The following is a 20,871-nucleotide window of genomic DNA, read 5'->3' as shown; positions in this document are numbered from 1 at the left end:
CAGTATTCAGAAGGTCTATAAGTAGCTGTGAGAAAAGCAGGCTGGAGTTGTGTAATGCAGAGGGTTCCCAGATTTACAAGGCTGTTTATTTTTGTGGAGCAGTATCTGAGGTGAAGTCACATAAACAACATGCAGCAGAATACAGCAGAGATCAAGAAGATGGTAGTGGACGTGAAGAGATTCGAAAACATTTCAGGAGTGGGTAAAGAGCTTCAAGTTTCTAAGGGTCCACATCCACAGTGACCAGCCAGGACACTCCCGTTTCTCTGTTCTCCGCTGTAAATGAGAACAATGAGAACAGCTTTTGATTCAACCAACATATCAAAAGTTTCTCCTGGAAATAATTTTGACATTCTTACCTCTTTCTCGCATAATAATACTGCATATACAGGCTCAGATAAGATTTACAATTAAAGTACTGCAGCTCCCAAACAACAGCTAACTTTCTTAGCTAAAACTTGATGTTCTGGTCGTTGCATGAATGAATTGTGAAGTCAGCACAGGCACATTGAACGTTATACAGAAATCAGCATTTAGCAATTGTCTATGCAGCATTGCAGGTTCAGATTACTTCCAGATTATAAGAACAGATACAGGAAATAGGATATGCAAGATATGGTGTTTTGTGGCATATATACCAGTATAATAGGTAGTAAATTTGTCTATAGAGATGGAGAATCTCACACACTACTCTCTGCTCTACTCTGGAGCTCTTACTGGTTTTTAATTCACACTGTGTAAATCAGGAGATGCATGACTGACACGAAATGACACCAAAACACCTGGTGCATCAACCATCATGCAAGCTACCATTCAAGAGGGCCAGATTGGTGACCTTAAAACACATAAAGCTGCATGAGGAGGAATAAATGCACATACTGCTGTTTGTGTGGTGAACTGGTGCTACAAGCAACTGTAGAGTTTTCATCTTTTTTGGAGATCATTAAAAAAACCATCTTAGTGGCGAGGAGTAGGTAACCTATTGTACAATACATGATTAAAGCACCAAATTTGGTACATAATCTTTAAAATTATTGGTTGAAAAAAATCTGGATATTGGGACATTGGGACATTGGGACATTGCATATTGCAGCCATTTTGCAAAATGTTCACATGAAGTGAGTGAAATAGCTCAATTCATCACCACAAGCTGCTTTTATATAATTTATGGACCATTAACAATAAAAGAGCAGATGAAAAGATTCATTATTGCAGCATAAATCAATGATAAACAAGAACATGTGGATATGTGGCATAGTGATAGTTGCATTATATCCTAACAAATGAAGTTCAGGTCAGTTATCAGCTATGATCAGGGTATCGTAGGGTGTATGTGAGGGCCTTGGAGATGAGGATGTTGAGCCTGTTGGACAACCTGAGTCTTGCAACAGAACTTTTTCACACACTGTAAACTAGTCACCACCACAATTAATCTTATTAGAGTCAACCTAAAATATTACCTTGATTGTTCTGCGACCTGAAACAAAACATCACAGATTAGCCTTCACTCCGTTCCCTGTACCAGTGGCAGCAGAGGCGTGCAATACAGAAGATGTTTGGAAGCATCAATCCTAACATGTAGCATGTAACATGTAACATGATGCTGAGAAACTCGGCTAAAAGACTCTACCAAGCATTGGAATCCAAACCAAACAGAGTTCAAAGCCCAAGCAATTGTATGGCAATGTAAGACATAAGAACAGCTCTCTCCACTTTAGAGCTTCTACTAATTTCTCCACTTCAAGCAAACCACACAAACGCGGTGCCAGATGAAAGCAGAGACTCTGCTGGTTACAAAGATGTCTGTCTCATCACTGTGGGACAGAAACTCTGTAAGAAATCATGTCTTACTGTTGCTGTTTGTGGTGAAAACTTTGATTCAAGCACTAAAAACTCAGCTGTGTTCTCCTACGACTCTGCCTTTGTTCGAAATGAACCATGAAGGTCCTGCTGGTTTCCATGGAGATGAAGGAGGTTTTATAGTGAAGTATTCTCTCTTCCTTTCATAGACTATCTTAGGTTCACTTCATGGTGTTTCTAAGGTGATTGTGGGGCTATCCCTGGATTCTTCTGATTCTGACCACTGATAGAGGCATCCATCATCATCGTGAGCTGATGGCTTCATGAGATATTTATCTGCTTGACACCTCTATTAAAACACCTGGAAACCTGCTCAGGTTCACTTTTTTACCGTCTACTGTAGCCCAGCTGCACAGCACCGTAGCGTCAGTTGACCCAGTCACAGCTGTTCGGTTTGCAGCGAAGCAGCCAGCAGGGAGGTTGCACAGATGCAGGTGAAGCTCACAATGGTTACGGTTACATCTGCACCTCTTTCATTTCTCAGCAACCTGCAGCGTTGCCTTGTGACCACATCCTCTCTTCTGCTGTTGCTCCATGCCCTGCAGCAGCGTCCTCAACCTTCTCCTCCACAGAGATGAAAATATTGATTTCCTGTTGCTTTGAGCTGAGGTTAACTGACATTTTAACATTGACTTATTTTTGTAAAGCCTTCCACTTCCACTAGTTTTACTCACAAAGAATAGACACATGTGAATGTGGAAAAAAAATCAGCATACGAAGAATCCTCTGAAAAGTTCTAGGTTAAACTATGTTTTTGGTTTGTCGATCAGTGGAAAAGATCAATTCTGCAGATGGTCCAGTTAGTAGAGTTCATGTAAGCCCGTACTCTCATGTTCTCAGAAAAGCTACAGATAAGCAGCTAAAAATAGCTCCATGCTAAATTTGAGTCCCTGTACTCTCAGAAACAATACTAATAACTATGTAAGGGTTAATCTGTGATCTGTTGGCATTCAAGAGTGTCTTAATAGAAATACCCACACTCTCTGTCAAACTCTTTTTAATTCAGAAAGAAAGCAGAACACAATCCCACACAGAGACCACAATGAATCATCAGCAGGCGCCGGACTTCGTGTCCGTTTGCTTACAGTCAGAAAGTTTACGTTTAAAGCAAAAAACTCTCCCTCGGACCGGTTCAGGTTTAGTTCAGCTCAGCTCTCACTTCTTTTCTTTTCCAGATGAAACCTGTGAAACAAACAGATGAAAACACATCAGTCATCTAACGAAGTGTCTACATTTTACACGACTTTTCTTTCTCTCCTTCTTTTATCTAAAATCAGTTTTATGTGAAACTTACTGAATAAATCTAACTATGTCAGACACAAATGCCACATCTAAATATAAATGTTGGGACATGTTGTTCCTTCATCATTTAAATTATTCTCCTAAAAAGCAATGAAGAAATAAAAAAACAACAACAACAATAATAATAACACATATGGAAAAAATAACTTTAAACTTTTTTTTTATTTATTTTAGCAAAAGAAATTCATTTTATAGAGTTTTTGCAGCACATTTAGGAGCATAATTTTCTTTTTTAACTGTACTGAAGACCTGACGAAGAAGAGGAAAAATACCAGTTTACTTATTAATATATTGTGTTAAAAGTTTTAAACACGAAAGGGAGAATTAACTAAAATACCGGAACATTTTTAACATAACAGCAGCAGATACTGAACAAAATGACCTCACATGTTAATAAATAAAATTTTCTGGAATATTTAACTAAATGAAACAAATTTTTTTGTTTTTTAGGCCACTGACTCGGTATTATACAGCAGCAGGCATTATTTCACAGCAGGAGGTGAAGCTTGTCTTAGCTTGGTGTGGATGAGTTGTTTTCTCTTTTCTTTTCCTTTCTTTTTCTATTGTTTTTAAAAAAGATTGTGTTCTTGGTTTTAGCTAATCAAAAATGAATAAACCCCAAATATAACCAAATGCCTTCAGAAATTAATCTGAAAGAAACAAAAACGTATAAAAGAAATAAACAACACTACATTTAGCAAGATGGAAAAAACCGGCATTGACAGATAAATGCAAACATCTAAACAATATGAGAAAATAAAAAAAGCCAGCTGTAAATGACTCATGATTAATCACACTTACAGCACAATACTTATTTAAAAGCGTATTTAAAGCCTCACAGCTTTAATTAACACCAGTTTTAGTGACACTTGCATGCAAAGTTATTATTCTGTCTTGCATATGTGACAATTTTCAATAATACAGTGATTCTAAACAAACCTGAAGCTTCTTCACCATGAACACCACCACGAGTCCATAGATGCTGCTCTTCATGATCAAAACCAGGTAGGACAGTTTGGCAGCTTGTGTGATTCGTAGATATTTTTCTGTAAAAAATATCAAGATTTCCGTCATTAAACCATCAACAGTCGATACTTTGGCTCAGAAACTCAGACCAAACTCACCTCTCACTCCATCAGCTCCTGATCATGGTGGGAGAAAATGGGATGTTAGTTAAAGGAAACGCGTCTCTAGAATTTCATGTTGCTTAAAAACACAGTAACGTACCTATGATCCAGTTTGAGTAGGTAACAGAGTTTGTCCCATTGAAGAAGACGGCGGTACAGGTAAAGTTTTTGAAGGGTGTGGACCACTGGGAGGTGGAGACCCTCATTCTGCTTGTGATGCTGTAATATTCACCGTCCCGTCGGGCAGCACCATCCGTCACCACGCCATGCGCCATGAGTGACCCATCAATCTGCCAGGACACACTCACATGGTCTGGATAGAAACCAGAGACAACACACACCAAAGTCGTCTTCTTTGTCTTGTCTGTCCTGTCGTCACACTCCTTTTTGGAGGGTTGAAGCACCTTCACTGTTGGTATTTCAGACGTGCGGCCCGACTCTGGCAGGAGAAGAAACCAGGGAGTGTGATTAACCGGACAGTGTGTGAACGGCGCTTCATGGCCTAAATGTGTTGGCCTGCAGTCAGCGGCTAGTTAGCTTAGCACAAAATCTGGAAAGAGTTTTATATTGCTGTCAGTTTCTGAATGAACAAAGATAGATTTTAATAGAAATGACTGATAGTTACTGAAGCCACAGAGTTAAACCAGCTAACCTAAATAAACAGGAAGTAACTTTTCTAAAACTATCAGCGCGTTTATGGATTCTCACTAAAAAAAAGCATTGCCAGGCAGCTAAGAATAACTAAAACCTGCTGAACAGCAGCCAGTCTTTCAGTCCGAGGATTACTCACATACTACCGTAAAAAAAACGTCATGAAAGGTTGTAAATAGAAAGCTTTACGATTGCTTTAATTTTACTTCTGTAAAGTAAATTCCAAGTCAAATATTAATATAAAGTGATTAATTAAAATTTTTAGGTAACACCTAAAGGTTTTAATAAATTTTACTCTAAAATATAAATTAAAAAGTAGCTACAAAGACATCTTCATGTTTAATTATGTTATTACTAATAGAAATGCTTTGAAGGTTTGTAATTTTAATTATGTTAGCATGTTAGATGTAACACGCTGATCTTCTAAGTTTTTGTAAATTGTTTTCAGTTTGTTTGCTGTAGTTAAAAAGTTACCTGTATCCTGAAGCTATGTGTGTAGTAAATGGGATTAAAGACAACCTCTTTTACCTACACTTTTTACTTTTACTTCAGAAAATACTCAGTTTTATAGACTGTTCTCAAATTTCTCCTTACGTGATATGGATTTTTTTTTTTTTTTTTTTTTTACAATAAAATAATAAATAAAGTAAATAACCTTTATTTCTGAATTCAAGTCCAGAAACTTTGGAGTTGTTCACAACCAATTCCAACTACTGCACAATTAAGTGAATTAAACTGAAAAATAAACATATTATGGTGAATTCAGGGAGAATGTTTGAATTTAAAATGAACATCTCCTCTGAGTGAAAACTTTTAGCCTGATTTTCTGAGTTAGAGTCCCACAGTTTATTTTCTGTGTTTTATTGTTTTAGGAGGTTTTTTTTCTTCTTTTGGCCTAATTAGACAAAATAAAAGTAAGCTGCTGAAAGATAAATAGAACTTGGAGGTTTGACTTAGTTAGTACAGGCTTACTTCATTTTCCGTGAAATGGAAGAGAAAAAAGAATTTGTTTAGAAAAGCCTGAAGATTTTTGGATCTGTTATGAGTTTTGGGAGAATTCTTAACAAAAGACTTTTACAGATGACGTTGCTCGAGTTCAGTCATCATAATCATATTACAGACATTACAGTCAATAGTTTTTAGGACTAATGATTTATTTTGTTGTTTGTTTGATTTGACAAGAAAGTAAATCAAAGGCACAGCAGACATACACGCTTCATTTAAAAATGTTGGTGTGAAGAAAATACTGAGCTACTTCTTAACTTTTGACCTGAGTGTTTCTACATTGCTGTTACTTTTTGCTCTTTACAGGAAAGACAAAGGAGAGACTGTCTTAAAATTCACCACATGATAAACTAAAGCTGTTACTCAAAACCCTTAAACGTCTAACTTGTAAATATTAAATCCAGCTAACATGCAGCTACAAGGAATATCACACAAGAAACATTTATTATTATAAATATTATTATTTTTATTATTAGACTTCTGGTTTGTACCCCAGACTTAAAGTAAGGTTCCCTTTCTAAGGAGAAAACTTGCGGTTGTTCAAAGAACTGATCAAGAACTCCCAGCGAGAGCAACAATCTGGGCGTAGAGCCAGTTAGGCGTGTCAGAGTAGTTTAACGGAGAACAGATGACAGAATAATCCCAGTTACTTCTCAAACTGTTGTGTTTAGTGCAGCAAAGTAAAACCAGGTCAAATCATTTACTGTATCATATTAAGAAAGCATAAGACATATTAGTGGTTTATTTATTTCAGACTTTCTTACCTAAAACGGTGATTTTGGTCCCAGCTCCAAAGTGAGCCTGGCTGAATGAACACAGAGCTCTCTGCCTGTTACAAAAACACCTGCTGCTTCTTTCCTCATCTTCCTGGTCGGGTATTTTCATGCTTTATTGTGTTTTTAAGCATAACATCTTAAAAAGTAATCTACTGTAGCCAAAAGAGATTTAAATGACTTTCAATTATTTTTTTCTTCTTTAAACTGCAGCATATGACACAGTTTTGATGTTAACTGGTAGCAGTTTCTACTTATCATCACAAGCAAAGTGTCAGATGTTTCATATAAGCTTCTTCAGAGCAGAATTATTCTACACAAAACCTGTTTCTGATGTTTTATGTCATTTTATGTTGATTTCTTGCCTTCAGTAGTCCGTTTGGTTCCTTTGCCAGACTGAGCCTCAGCTAGCAGCAGCTCTTAACTACTCAAATCACCCTCAATGTGCAATTAGTACCTTTCTTTTTAATTCTAAATTTGAATTAGCCAGGATAATGGACTTTTTACTCACCAAGAACAGTAAGTTTTGCACTTCACCCGAAGTTGTGTTCATAATTGACAAGCTCAACTTAAAAAACAAGTTTGCCATTTCACACAGTGCCTGGACATAGACAGATCCTTGCAAATTCTACTTATCTTATTGCTGACAAGTGTCCGCACCACCCTGCAGCCCCCCACACTAATCGTTCTCCAGTGAAGAAGTTTTTGTACAGCAGCCATATTGGATTGTATCACTGTGCTTCCTGTCCCCACAGTAAAAAAACACTGTACAAAAACCTGAGACGCTAATGCTTCTCTTGCCTCTCCTTCCCCTCCCCATCTTCCCCATATCTCAGTTTCCATCTTGCTCTATGTAAGCAGCTGTGTGTGCTGACAGAGGCCAGGTGAAGTCCATGCTGCCTTTGTATAATGCCTAAAAGAAGCAGAGAGGGTGAGAAGTGTGTGTTTCTATGTAAGGGAAGGTGATGTGTTTACTGGCCACACCTTCTTGTTCCACCCAGTCTGTAACTGTTCTGTACAACATCAGAGTGGATCAGCGTTGTTAGTTACTTATGGTTCCTCCTTGTCCAGGGAGTCTAAGCCTGGGCTTGAAAGTGCTTGTAAAACGGCAGTAGCTCAGCTGGTTGAGTGGTACAGAATGTTTTTCCACAGGGTTTTTTTCTTTTGCTGGGTTGGAGCCAGAGCCTGACTTACAACCAGTAAACCAAACCAGCTAAAGGCAAAGACCTCCATGTTTAAAATCCAGAACTACTTTCATGTTTAATCTGCTTGATTCAGCAATAAATAAACAAATAAATACATAAATAAATAAAATAAAACTGAGTTACAATATGGATGTGAAGTGGAAGCAGCAGAACAAAAACATGAGCACAGTTTTTAATTTTTTATGTCTCCAGTGATGAGATATAATGTGAGATCTCCACATACACACACACACACACACACACACACACACACACACACACACACAGACAGAGCATACAACCCCCTACCCTCATTCCCCTGTGCAAACATGAACTCTAACCTCTTGTTTGTGTCTCTGAATATTAATCTTAAAATATAAATATAAATCAACATCTGGCTGGATGCTGCATGTTTGGCTTCATGAGTGGGATTGTCCACACCTGGAGCAAACCCACCCACGACCCCCGAGGCCTCCATCAAAGGGACCACCCAGATCACGGCAGGCCGAGGACAGCATCACAGCCACGGGCAATCCCCACGGTGAAGATCGAGCAGCCATAGCCCCCAGCGGAAGGATCACCATGAACAAAACATTGGAGTTAAAACAAAGAAAAAAATAACGGTAAAATAAAAAATAATGATCATATAAACCTGGTGCGGAAACTCAATTTGATAGAGTGGGAAATTCAGAAAAATTGCTGACCTTCATTTGGTTTAGTGTGCTTTTTACAACACAAGCAAACCGGCTGAATGTCACACAGTCACAACAACTGCTCGCTAAGGGCAATATTTCCCGAAATGACCACTGACCACAAAGAACAAAGAAGAAAATCTGGCTCATCGATTGTCCAGGACCAAAGCAGTTTGATCAAGTAACAAACAAAGCAACAAAATGATTATCAACCTCAGAGATTTTGTTTTTTACATTGGTGTTCAAACCTAAAGAGATTTTCTTCTGGGAGAGGAGATGCTAAACTTGTCATTATCAGCATTTCACTTCATTGTCTAGCTTGGGATGGATGTACAGGTGCTCATCATAAAACTAGAATATAATGAAAAAGTTGATTTATTTCAGTAATTCCATTCAAAAAGTGAAACTTGTATAATGTAGACATTCATTTCTCACAGACTGACACATTTCAAATGTTTATTTCTTTTCATTTTAATGGTGATAACTGACACCTAATGAAAATCCCAATTTAATGTCCAAGAAAATTAGAATATTACTTATGACAATACAAAAAAATTCTAGAAAAGTCCTGTTGGAAAATGAAATCTGCATCTCCATAAAAAGTTGGTCAGCGGCAGGAAGCATGAAGTGCTCTAAAACTTCTTGGTAGACACAGAGGACCAACACCAGCAGATGACATGGCACCCAAACCATTATTGACTGTGGAAACTTTACCCTCCACCTCAAGCAACATGGATTCTGAGCCTCTCCTCTCTTCCTCCAGACTCTGGGACCTTGATTTCCAAAGGACATCAGCATTTCCTTTCATCAGAGAACATAACTTTAGACCACTCAGCAGCAGTCCAGTCCTTTTTGTCTTTAGTCCAGGCGAGACGCTTCTGACGCCGTCTCTTGTTCCAGAGTAGCTTGACACCAGGAATGCGACAGCTGAAACCACGTCTTGATACGTCTGTGCTGGTGGTTCCTGAAGCACTGACTCCAGCTGCAGTCCACTTTTTGTGAATTTCCCCCACATTTTTGAATGGATTTCGTTTCACAATCCTCACCAGGGTGCAGTTATCCCTATTGCTTGTACACTTTTTTCTACCACATCTTTTCCTTCCCTTCGCCTCACTATTATTGTGTTTGGAGCTCTGTGAACAGCCAGCCTCTTTAGCAACGACCTTTTGTGTCTTCCCTCCTTGTTCAAGGTGTCAATGGTCGTCTTTTGGACAACTGTCAGGTCAGCAGTCTTCCCCATGATTGTGTAGCCAACAGAACTAGACTGAGAGACCACGTAAAGGCCTTTGCAGGTGTTTCGAGTTGATTAGCTGATTAGAGTGTGGCACAATAACTTCAAAATTGAACCTTTCCACAAAATTCAAATTTTCTGAGATACTCAATTTGGGGTTTTCATTAGTTGTCAGTTACAATGACCAAAATGAAAAGAAATAAACATTTGAAATGTGTCAGTCTGTGAGGAATGACTGTCTACATTATACAAGTTTCACTTTTTGAATGGAATTACTGAAATAAATCTACTTTTTCATGATATTCTAGTTTTATGATAAGCACCTGTAGTTAAATGCTGCTCCATGCTCCAGAGCAGTAGATACTGAGCAACGACTTATCAAACATGTAATGCCAAAGTCACCCTGTAGAGGTCAGAGGATGATCAACTCCTAAACTGACCAGTTTCTTCCAAATTAAGAACAAAACATTTTTTATCCATCCATCCATCCATTTTCTGCAGCTTATCCGGAGTCGGGTCGCGGGGGCAGCTGCCTAAGCAGGGAAACCCAGACTTCCCTCTCCCCGACCACATTCACCAGCTCATCCGGAGGGATCCCGAGGCGTTCCCAGGCCAGCCGAGAGATGTAGTCCGTCCAGCGTGTCCTAGGTCTTCCTCAGGGCCTCTTTCCGGTGGGACGTGCCCGGAACACCTCACCAGGGAGGCGTCCAGGAGGCATCCTAACCAGATGCCCGAGCCACCTCATCTGCCTCCTCTAGATGCGGAGGAGCAGCGACTCTATTCTGAACCCCTCCCGAATCACCAAGCTTCTCACCCTATCTCTAAGGGAGGGACTGGCCATCCTGCGGAGAAAACTCATTTCAGCTGCTTGTATTCATGATCTCATTCTTTCAGTCACTACCCACAGCTCGTGACCATAGGTAAGGGTAGGAACATAGATCGACCATTAAATCAAGAGCTTTTCCTTTTGGCTCAGCTCCCTCTTCGCCACGACAGACCGATGCAGAGTTCGCATCATTACAGACGCCGCACTGATCCGCCTGTCCATGTCCCACTTCATCCTTCCCTCACTCGTGAACAAGACCCCAAGATGTGTGAACTCCTCCACTTGGGTCGGGACCTCATTACCGACCCTGAGAAAACAATCCACCCTTTTCCGGCTGAGAACCATGGTCTTGGATTTGGAGGTGATGATTCTCATCCCAGCTGCTTCACACTTGGCTGCAAATCACTCCTGTGAGAGTTGAAGATCACGGCCCGATGAAGCCAACAGAACCACATCATCAACAAAGAGCAGAGACCCAATCCTGAGGCCACCGAACTGGATCCCCTCGACTCCTCGGCTGCGCCTAGAAATTCTGTCCATAAAGGTTATGAACAGAATCGGTGACAGAGGGCAGCCTTGGCGGAGTCCAACCTTCACTGGAAACGATTTTGATTTACTGCCGGCAATGCGGACCAAGCTCTGACACCGGTCGTACAGGGACCGGACAGCTCGTACAAACGTGTCCGGCACTCCATACTCCCGGAGTACCCCCCACAGGAGTCCCCGGGGAACAAGGTCGAATGCCTTCTCCAAATCCACAAAACACATATAGATTGGTTGGGCGAACTCCCGTGCCCCCTCAAAGAGGGTGTAGAGCTGGTCTACTGTTCCACGACCGGGACGAAAACCACACTGCTCCTCCTCAATCCGAGGTTCGACTATTCGATGGACCTTCCTCTCCAGCACCCCTAAATAGACCTTACCGGGGAGGCTGAGGAGTGTGATTCCCCTGTAGTTGGAGCACACCCTCCGGTCCCCCTTTTGGAAGAGGGGGACCACCCCCCCAGTCTGCCAGTCCAGGGGAACTGTCCCTGATGTCCACGCGATGCTGCAGAGATGTGTCAACCAAGACAGCCCTACAGCATCCAGAGCCTTAAGGAACTCTGGGCGGACCTCATCCACCCCCAGGGCCTTGCCACAGAGGAGCTTTTTAACCACATCAGCGACCTCAGCCCTAGAGATAGGAGAGCCAGCACCAGCTACCCCAGACTATGCTTCCTCATCAGAAGACATGTTGGTGGGATTGAGAAGGTCTTCGAAGTATTCCCTCCACCGCCTCACAACGTCCCGAGTCGAGGTCAGCAGCACCCCATCCCCACTGTACACACACTGTTGACGGAGCACCGCTTTCCCCTCCTGAGCTGCCGGATGGTGGACCAGAATCTCCTTGAAGCCGTCCAGATATCATTCTCCATGGCCTCTCCAAACTCCTCCCATGCCTGAGTTTTTGCCTTAGAGACTGCCGAAGCTGCGCTCCGCTTAGCCCGCCGATACCCATCAGTCCTACAGGCCAAAAAGGCCCGATAAGACTCCTTCTTCAGCTTGACGGCATCCCTTACTGCCGGTGTCCACCAACGAGTTCAAAGGTTACTGCCACAGTACAGGCACCGATGACCTTACGGCCACAGCTGCGGCTGGCCGCCTAGACAATAGAGGCACAGAACACAGCCCATTCAGACTCAATGTCCCCCGCCTCTGCCGGAGATGGGAGTTGAAACTCTTTCTGACAGGGGACTCTGTCAAACGTTCCCAGCAGCCCCTTACAACACACTTGGGTCTACCAGGCCTGACCGGCATCCTCCCCCACCATCTGAGCCAACTCACCAGCAGGTGGTGATCAGTTGATAGCTCCGCCCCTCTCTTCACCCGAGTGTCCAGGACATGCGGCCGCAAGTCCGACGACACAACTACAAAGTCGATCATCGAACTGCGGCCTAGAGTGTCCCTTTGCCAACTGCACATGTGGACACTCTTATGTCTGAACAAGGTGTTTGTTATGGACAATCCATGACGAGCACAGAAGTCCAACAACAAAGCACCACTTGGATTTAGATTAGGGGGGGGGGCGTTCCTCCCAATCACGCCCCTCCAGGTCTAGCTGTCATTGCCCACGTGAGCATTGAAGTCCCCCAGCAGAACGAGGGAGTCCCCGGAAGGAGTGCTCTCCAACACCCCCCCTCCAAGGACTCCAAATAGGGTGGGTATCATTAACAGAAAATCATCCCCAGAGGTGATGTAGCATCGTTTTGTAAGAATGTTTTTCACTGGACTGGAAAACTGGTCAGATTTGAGGAAATGATGGATGGTGGGAAATTCATGAAAACTTGTTTCAGTGTTTCTGGGACGGTGGTCCTTCTAGCAGGACAATTACTCATAAAATGCTGATGAAATGGCAGTTGAGTTGTTTAAATGGATATGTTGAAATGTGTGGAAGTGACCAATTCAAAGTCCCGATTTCAGTCCAAATGAGAATCGGTGGCTGGGCTGCTGAACACCAGTGGAACCAATTTAACTTGAAGGAGTTGAAGCCACGTCTTAGATTCATCAGCTTAACGTAACCTTGAAGGAAAATATGTCACAAACACAATGAACCATTATTTAACAATATAGTTGTAATAGTTTTGAAAAGCAAAATCTATACATGATCACTTTGACAAATTGCAACTGCACAGAATTTGTGATCTTAGAGGAAATAATAATGTTTTACTTAATTAATATTCTCATTTTAATTGAGAAACATTTAAATTATTACTGGTCAAGTTTTTGCAGTGATCTGTACCAAACAAAAGATGAATTATTAAATGCAAAAGATCTGAGAAAAATCAAACATGTAGCTACCCGGAACCCATTATCCTCCAGCCCTGTAATGTTCCAGAACTGCAACCTACCTGGAGTTTCCAGAGGTTTCCATGGCCAAGCTAAGGAAGGCTGAAACCCAACCACCACTCAACAAGACACATAAGTTGAAACGACAAGACTGGGCCAAGAAATATCTAAAGACAGATTTTTCAAAGGTTTTATGGACTGATGAGGTGAGAGTGACCCTTCATGGACCAAATGGATGGGCCCTTGCTGGATCAGTAATGGGCACAGAGCTCCGCTTCAACTCAGATGCCAGCAAGGTGGAGGTGGGGTACTGGTATGGGCTGGTATCATTAAAGATGAACTAATTGGACCTTTTCGGATTGAAGATGGACTCAAAATGAACTCCCAAACCTACTGCCAGTTTTTAGAAGACACTTTCTTCAAGCAGTGGTACAGGAAAAGGTCTGCACCTTTCAATTTTTTATGCAGGACAATGCTCCATTGCATGCATCGAAGTACTCCACTGGGTGGCCAGCCAGCCTTAAAGATGAAAAAATAATGACATGGCCCCCTTCCTCACCTGACCTAAACCTAATTAGACCTAATAATAACTTGTGGGTGCTACCTAAATAGGAGATTTACGGTGAAGGAAAACAGTCTGAACAGTGTCTGGGAGGCCGTGGTTGCTGCTGCACAAAAGTTTGCTCGTCAACAGATCAAGAAACTGACAGACTCCATGAATGGAAGGATTAGGACTATTATTGAAAAGAAAAGGTGGATATACTGGACATGGATTTTGTTTTTTTTAAATGTCAGAAATGTTTCGTTGTAAATTTTGAGTTGTTTGTTTATTATTCTGACATTAACAGATGAAAATAAACAAGTGAGATGGGGAAGTTTTCATTTTTCATTTAGTTGCATAATTTTGCACACTAATAGTTGCCCAATAATTGTGCCTACATAGATTTTCTCCTAAGAGAGCCAAGACTTTCATAAATATTTAGGTTTAAGGTTTATTAACATTTTTGGGTTGATCGACAGCACTGTAGTTGTTCAAAAATAAAATTAATTCTCAAAAATACAACTTGCCTAATAATTGTGCACACAGTGTAATGAGTTTGAGGACTTGAAAAATGGAGGCAGGAAAACAGAATGGGACTATGGTGGATACAGCATTTTTGTTAGAAACTGTAAGAGTTAAGGATTATTGAGCATTTGAATGGAATATTTGTTTATCATTAATAATGATGATAATAACAGTAAGTAAGCCAAAAGCATATTTTCTTAGCATGACTCAAAAGCTACGTTTACGAAGTAAGGTGCATGTTTGAAGTATTTCAAAGTGCATTGTTCAAAGTCATGACAGCTTGTGGAAAAAACTTTTAGTATGATGAGATGTAGTGCATTTAATAGCGTGCTATCGTTTCCCTGAGGGCAAGAGGTCAAACATCTCTGTAGCAGGGTGGCCAGAGGGATCATTGATGATCATTAATGTATATGTTTGAATTCAGTCAGATCAGAGATTTCAGAGTGATTGTTGTTACTGTGGTACTAAAGTACTTGTTCTGTGTTCAGCGTGTTGCAATCCCATGACGTAAAGATATGCTCTACTATTTCATCTCCAATCATCATTTGCTGAGAGAAACTCCTGCAGAAGAAAGAAAAAGTAATGGTAGATTGTACAATATGATTGCAAATATACATCATTAGTTGTAACTTGATATTCTTCAGCTTGGATTCTTAGCACTATGTTTTTAATAATACCTTTAATCCAGATGATGATGATGAGGATGACAAAATAAGGCCAATTTATGTTGAACAAGACTGAAAAGCTCAAAACTTTGCTGAAGGTGAGAATTCAGAAGATTCAGAATGGTTTAAAACAGTCATTGCTTCCTCAGCTCCTTCCTCTGTGTGGCTGACTGAAAGCATCATGTGGCTTTCTGCAGGTGAACAAGGTCAGATAAGGGTTTTTGTAAAGGAATTTGGGGCTTTTGTAACATGGTGTAACTGAATGCTGCACAGAAATAGTCCCCACTGTCTTGGGGGTGCCTCAGTTTGAGCAAATAAAGAAATGCTTCACTCTTTCCATTTCCACCCACATTAATATAACCATCAAAAGGTGGTTCAACACTTGAAGTTGTATATGTTGTAAAACCAACTAGCCTTAAGGAAAGATCTCCAACTGGGCGATGATACCACATGATAGTATCATAGGTGCTGATGCTGTGGTTGCAGGACAGTTTGACTTCATCATTTACGTTCCCTACAAGATCTGCTGGAGTCTGATGAACATATTCTCCTTGGTTTGGCGATGCTTCTGTAAAAAGAAAAGAAAATAGCCATGGGCACTCAAAACAACTTACATCTCCAGGGCAGATGAAAATGTCTTAAAGTACCTTTCAGCCAGAACAATGGGAAGACGATGATGAACCAAGCACAATTCATGTTGGGCTCCTGCTGCTGCTGCTGCTGAGTGACACGAGCTCTTTAGAGGCCAGGATGTGTCTGAAGAAGGGAAGGAGGGAGATAGAGAGGAAACAGAAGAAAAAAATAGAAATGGGTCTGACGTCAAAAGAAGAAAAGTGCCTTCTATCAAACTTCTTTGTGGCAGTTTTTTTTTTTTTCTCTGTACATTTGTTCATTTTGTCCACATGCAAACAGATTTCTGTCACTAAAACTGAACATTTAGGAAGACACACCCCTTCCAGGATGAAGATTTATGAGAACTGTGTCTGATTGTGTGGCTGATATCACAATCTGTAGTGGAAATCCCCAAACCAGACTTAGAAGACCTTAGGATTTATGATTTAACCCAAAACTCCGTAAGTAAGACTCGTTGCCTGGCACCACCAGCTTCAATAAACCTTGAGAGTATCACCTTTGGTTTTGTTCCTCCAAACAGAATTAAGTCCAGATGTTAAGTTGCACTTCATCACGTTTTGGAAACAGGGACTTTTGAATTCTCATGGTCTTTCCTTCGTCCTTTGAAGACCTTAAATGACTGAGTCTACCATCACCCTGTCCTGACCCCTGTTTAAATAACTATTTAAATTTAAATAACTACTCTCAAGAACCAGACGGGTTTTATCACGAATGCCAAGAAAGAACTTATTCCTCTAAAAACTGGTATAATACTGAGTGCCTAAAACTGTATTTAATATTATCATTTTCATATCATATTAACCTTAAGTTTTTCAATTTTTCAGTTCCTTAGAACATACAAATAGGAATTTTATTCACAATCCTGGAACGATTTAACACAAAGAGAGTAAATCCTGACATGGAGTTAGAGCGCCTCCAAGCGGACAAGTCCTCAAGAGTCTCTTATAAATGTACTTAACTTGCAAATAAAGAAATGTACATTTTTCAGGCATTAATAAATATCCTAACCATGAACTAAAAAGTATTTTGGTTTTAGCTATTCTATTCAGGCCCTCGGATGATAGAACACTTTTACATGTGGAAAAGCAATCAAATGGTTTAATTTTAATAAATTAATTAGTCTTTCCCTTTCACTGTTGGATGTTAACCATGTGTTATTTTATCTACAGCTAAAGTCAAGAGTTGTTAATCGTTTTCATAAGTATGTGTGTGCTATATAATATTCTTGAAGGTTGAAAGTTGAGTATTAACCCCTTGAACCGTAGAGTTTATGTTAGTGTAGTTCACCTGAACAGACCTACCTAAATTAAATCAACAATAACTCTGTAATTTTCAGGTCAATATACATAACCTTGGTCTCAATGGATAGGTAAGACCCTATGGAATATAAATATAAATGTAGAATGTGGTGAAGTTGTCGATATATGGAATACTAATGGAGTGACAGTAACCTTTTAACTAAATATGAAGTTGGCGGATGCGGCTGAACTTGACATCACCGTAGCGGGGTGAAGGAAGTGAAGCAGAGATGATGCAGTGTTTATTTACCTGTTTGATGCTGTTGATTATGTTAATAAAATCCATTTTTAAAGTCTCTGACTGTTGGAACTTGAGATCATTTGTACCTGCATGTATTACAACAGTAGACGCTGAGGGGTGTTGATCGAATAGATGGTGGGCGGAGTTAGTGATGTTTGTAACAGTTGCACCTGAATGCGAAGATGTTATGCGCCTGTTCATGTGGACATGCTGGACAATGGAGTCTCCCACGATGAGCACGTGGGGGACAGTTCCAGGCACCAAGAGTGTCCGTTTTTTCATGTCCGTAGAGCCACAGGGTGAGGTGGAGATCTTTGCAGGAGCAGCAGTGGTGGAGGCGGTCCTCGTCAGAATGACGGTGGGAGTGGAGGCCGAGGACTCTGCATGAGTGACTGCTGGAATGGAAGTGGTGTTCCTCGTCGGTGCAATGGCTGGCGTTGTGGCTGAGTTTCCTGCTGCTCGGGTGGAGGTGATGCTCTCTGTTGTACTGACAACGGGACTGGAGGTGGAAATCTCTGCTGCAACAACCGCAGGTGAAAATGCGGTGGTTACAGCCCCCGCAGGAGAACGCTCTTTGTCCAAATGGCAACGGTACCCGGTGCGACCACTCACTGCGTCTTTCAGGAGCTGCCGGCGCTTTGCTAAAGATGAGCGCCGGGATTCTCTGTCATTATGGGTGCCAACAGAAGCAGTCGCCTGTTTTTTTTGTTTTTTTTTTTTTAACCTGTCTTGTCCAGCATCGTTGCAAACAGAATGATTGTCTGGCTGCTGTCTGGTGCTGGGCAATTTTACTCTATCAAGCAGGGATTTATACTACATGTATAAAGTCCCTCTTGATGACATGAAAAACTTTATTGAATCAGACTCTTAATGCTGGACTCGACCGGAGGGGACAGAGAGAGAGAGAGAGAAAAGAAAGCAGAAAGAAGAGGGAGGGGAGAGAGAGGGACAGAAAGGGTGTGGGGAGTGCGGGTGGGGACTTGAAACATCATACAGAAGACCATGTAATCCATACTACTTACAACATATATAGCTACGATCATCCTAGCCAGTAGATCATTACACAACTAGTTGATAATAGTAACAATAATAATAATAAGAGTAAGAGTAATAATAATAATAAGAACAGAAATAATTAAAAAAAGAAACAAAATATGATAATAGATATAAGTGAAACTGCTGTATTCAAGAACAAGCGCAGAGAAACCTGTGTGGATGTGTTGGAGAACTCGGCCACACGGCGACGCAAAGACTGTGTGGAGACGTTCAGGAAGGAGTGACCATGCAGAGTGATCATGCAGATGCCACCTCACTTGAACAGAGGCCAGAGTCAGGCCAGCGGTCCCGAGACCCAGGCCACCAGCCCCCCCGCAGGCAACAGATCCCGACCGGTCCACAGAGACGACCACTCGCCCGCCCAGGAAGACAGCAGCAGGAGACCCCAGCAGGAGCCGCCCCGCGGACACAGGGCACCGGCCCCGGCGGGCCGAGGCCAGCAGTCCCCGACCCCCCCGGGCACCGGCCGCCCGGGACAGACGGGGCAGAGGGCCCGGGCCCAGGAGCGCAGGGAAACCCCCCCCCCCCCCCCCCCCCACCCACAGGCCGAGGGCCAGCACGCCACCCGGGGGGACCCGGCCCGCCCAGACGGCCACCACCAGAGGCCAGCCCCACACCCCAGCGCCCAGCCGCACACCCCGAGAACCAGTCCTGCCCCCCCCAGACCAACACACACACACACAAACACACACACTCTCCTTCCACTCCTCCATTCATCCTCCCACGCATACACCATTCAACCCTCACATACTCTGTACTCCCACACACACACACCATCCTTCCACACACACACCATCCTTCCTCCCACACACTCACCATCCTTCCACCATACACTCTCCCACACCTACCCCATCCTCCTACACCAAACATCCACCTTCACGTACCCCATCCTCCCACACACACACACCACCCCTCCATCACCCACTCTCCCAAACATACACCACTCCCCCACACACACACCATCCTCCCTCCCATACACCATCCATCCTCCCGCACACACACCATCCTTCCACCATCCATCCTCCCACACACTCCCCCATCCCTGCACCATACATTCTCCCACACATACCCCATCCTCCCACACATACATCCTCCCTCCACCATTCATCCTCCCACACCCACACCACCCCCCCTCCCACACACCACGCATCGCAGTCGCTTGTTGAAAGCCACCCTGCCTCGCGTCCCCATTCTCGGCTTTCACTGGGTCACAGCTGGGTGGAGGAGCGATCGGCCTTTCCTCCGACGTGAGTGCCGACAGAGAGTCAAAGCGGTTGGAGAGAGCAAGTCCACCTCTGTTCTTCTTTCTGCGGCAGACCACCTCAGACCAAAGTTGTTGTTTTGGTGTGGAGCTCAAAGAGGGACGTGGTGATGTGTTTGGGTCCCATTGCATTGTATCATGGAGAGCCACCTTTAATGAGGCAATATGTATGGAGCGCTGTTGGTGGGCCAGGTCCAGCAGACTATCAAGTAGCTCATTTTTTGATCAAAGTTCATCAATGAACTTGCGAATCTCTTCTTTGAGGTAAGTAATTTGCTTCTCAGTGTTTGTAGATTCCATGTCATGATGAACAGGCGCTGAGCAGCCATTTCAGATCAGTCCAGGACTCGAACCAGATAAAACTTTTTTTCTGAATTAAAATTTTAAAGTAATGCAAACTAAAGTAATGCGAACATAAAATGCAATGTTTTAAAAGGCTTTAGTGCTGGTAAAAATAAGTAAAAGATCTGTAAAAATCCATAAAAACATTAAAAACAGAGTTTCAACCATGTCCCGGGTGAGTCTGAGTGGGCTGTGTTTTGTGCCTCTATTGTTGAGGCGGCCAGCTGGAGCTGTGGCCGTAAGGTCGTTGGTGCCTTTCACAATGAAAATCCCCAAACTCTTTGGTGGACACCAGCAGTGATGGTTGCCATCAAGCTGAAGAATGGGTCCTATCGGGTCTTTTAGGCCTGTGGGAAAATTATCTTAACATCACGTCCAAATCCGAGACCATGGTCCTCAGCTGGAAAAGGGTGGCCATGATGTTCCCAGGTTGGGAATAAAGTCCTGCCCAAGTGGAGAAGTTCAAGTATCTCAGGGTTATCTTATTAATGAGTGAGGGAAGGATGGAGCAGGAGTCTAGGCATGTCCCACCGGGAGGAGACACCAGGGAAGACCCAGGACATGCTGGAGGAACTACATCTCTTGGCTGGCCTGGGAACACCTCAGGATCCCCTGGACAAGCTAGCAAATGTGGCCAGGGAGATGGAAGTCTGGGTTTTACTGCTTAGGCAGCTCCCGACCCCAGTTAAGTGATATAACATGGATGGATAGATGGATGGACAGACAGATGAATGGATGCTTTCAATATTTGGCAATGGCAGGCGTAGCCAATACTGTGTTAGCACTCATCTTGAAAACAGGATTTTTACATGATAAAAATAGAAGCACTCAG

At 42.4% G+C, this 20,871-nt stretch overlaps 1 gene segment (V, D, J or C); it reads right to left on the bottom strand.

Moving 5' to 3' along the window:
* Positions 1-2,840: 2,840 nt before the first annotated feature.
* LOC121651020 lies at positions 2,841-7,603 on the bottom strand. The segment is given in 5 exon segments: positions 2,841-3,042; positions 4,102-4,208; positions 4,287-4,304; positions 4,390-4,728; positions 6,710-7,603. Coding segments are annotated over 5 exon segments (612 nt in total).
* Positions 7,604-20,871: the final 13,268 nt, after the last annotated feature.

The sequence above is a fragment of the Melanotaenia boesemani genome, chromosome 2, assembly GCF_017639745.1.
Source record: "Melanotaenia boesemani isolate fMelBoe1 chromosome 2, fMelBoe1.pri, whole genome shotgun sequence".
NCBI lineage: Eukaryota > Metazoa > Chordata > Actinopteri > Atheriniformes > Melanotaeniidae > Melanotaenia > Melanotaenia boesemani.
This window is presented reverse-complemented; position numbering and strand designations above follow the sequence as displayed.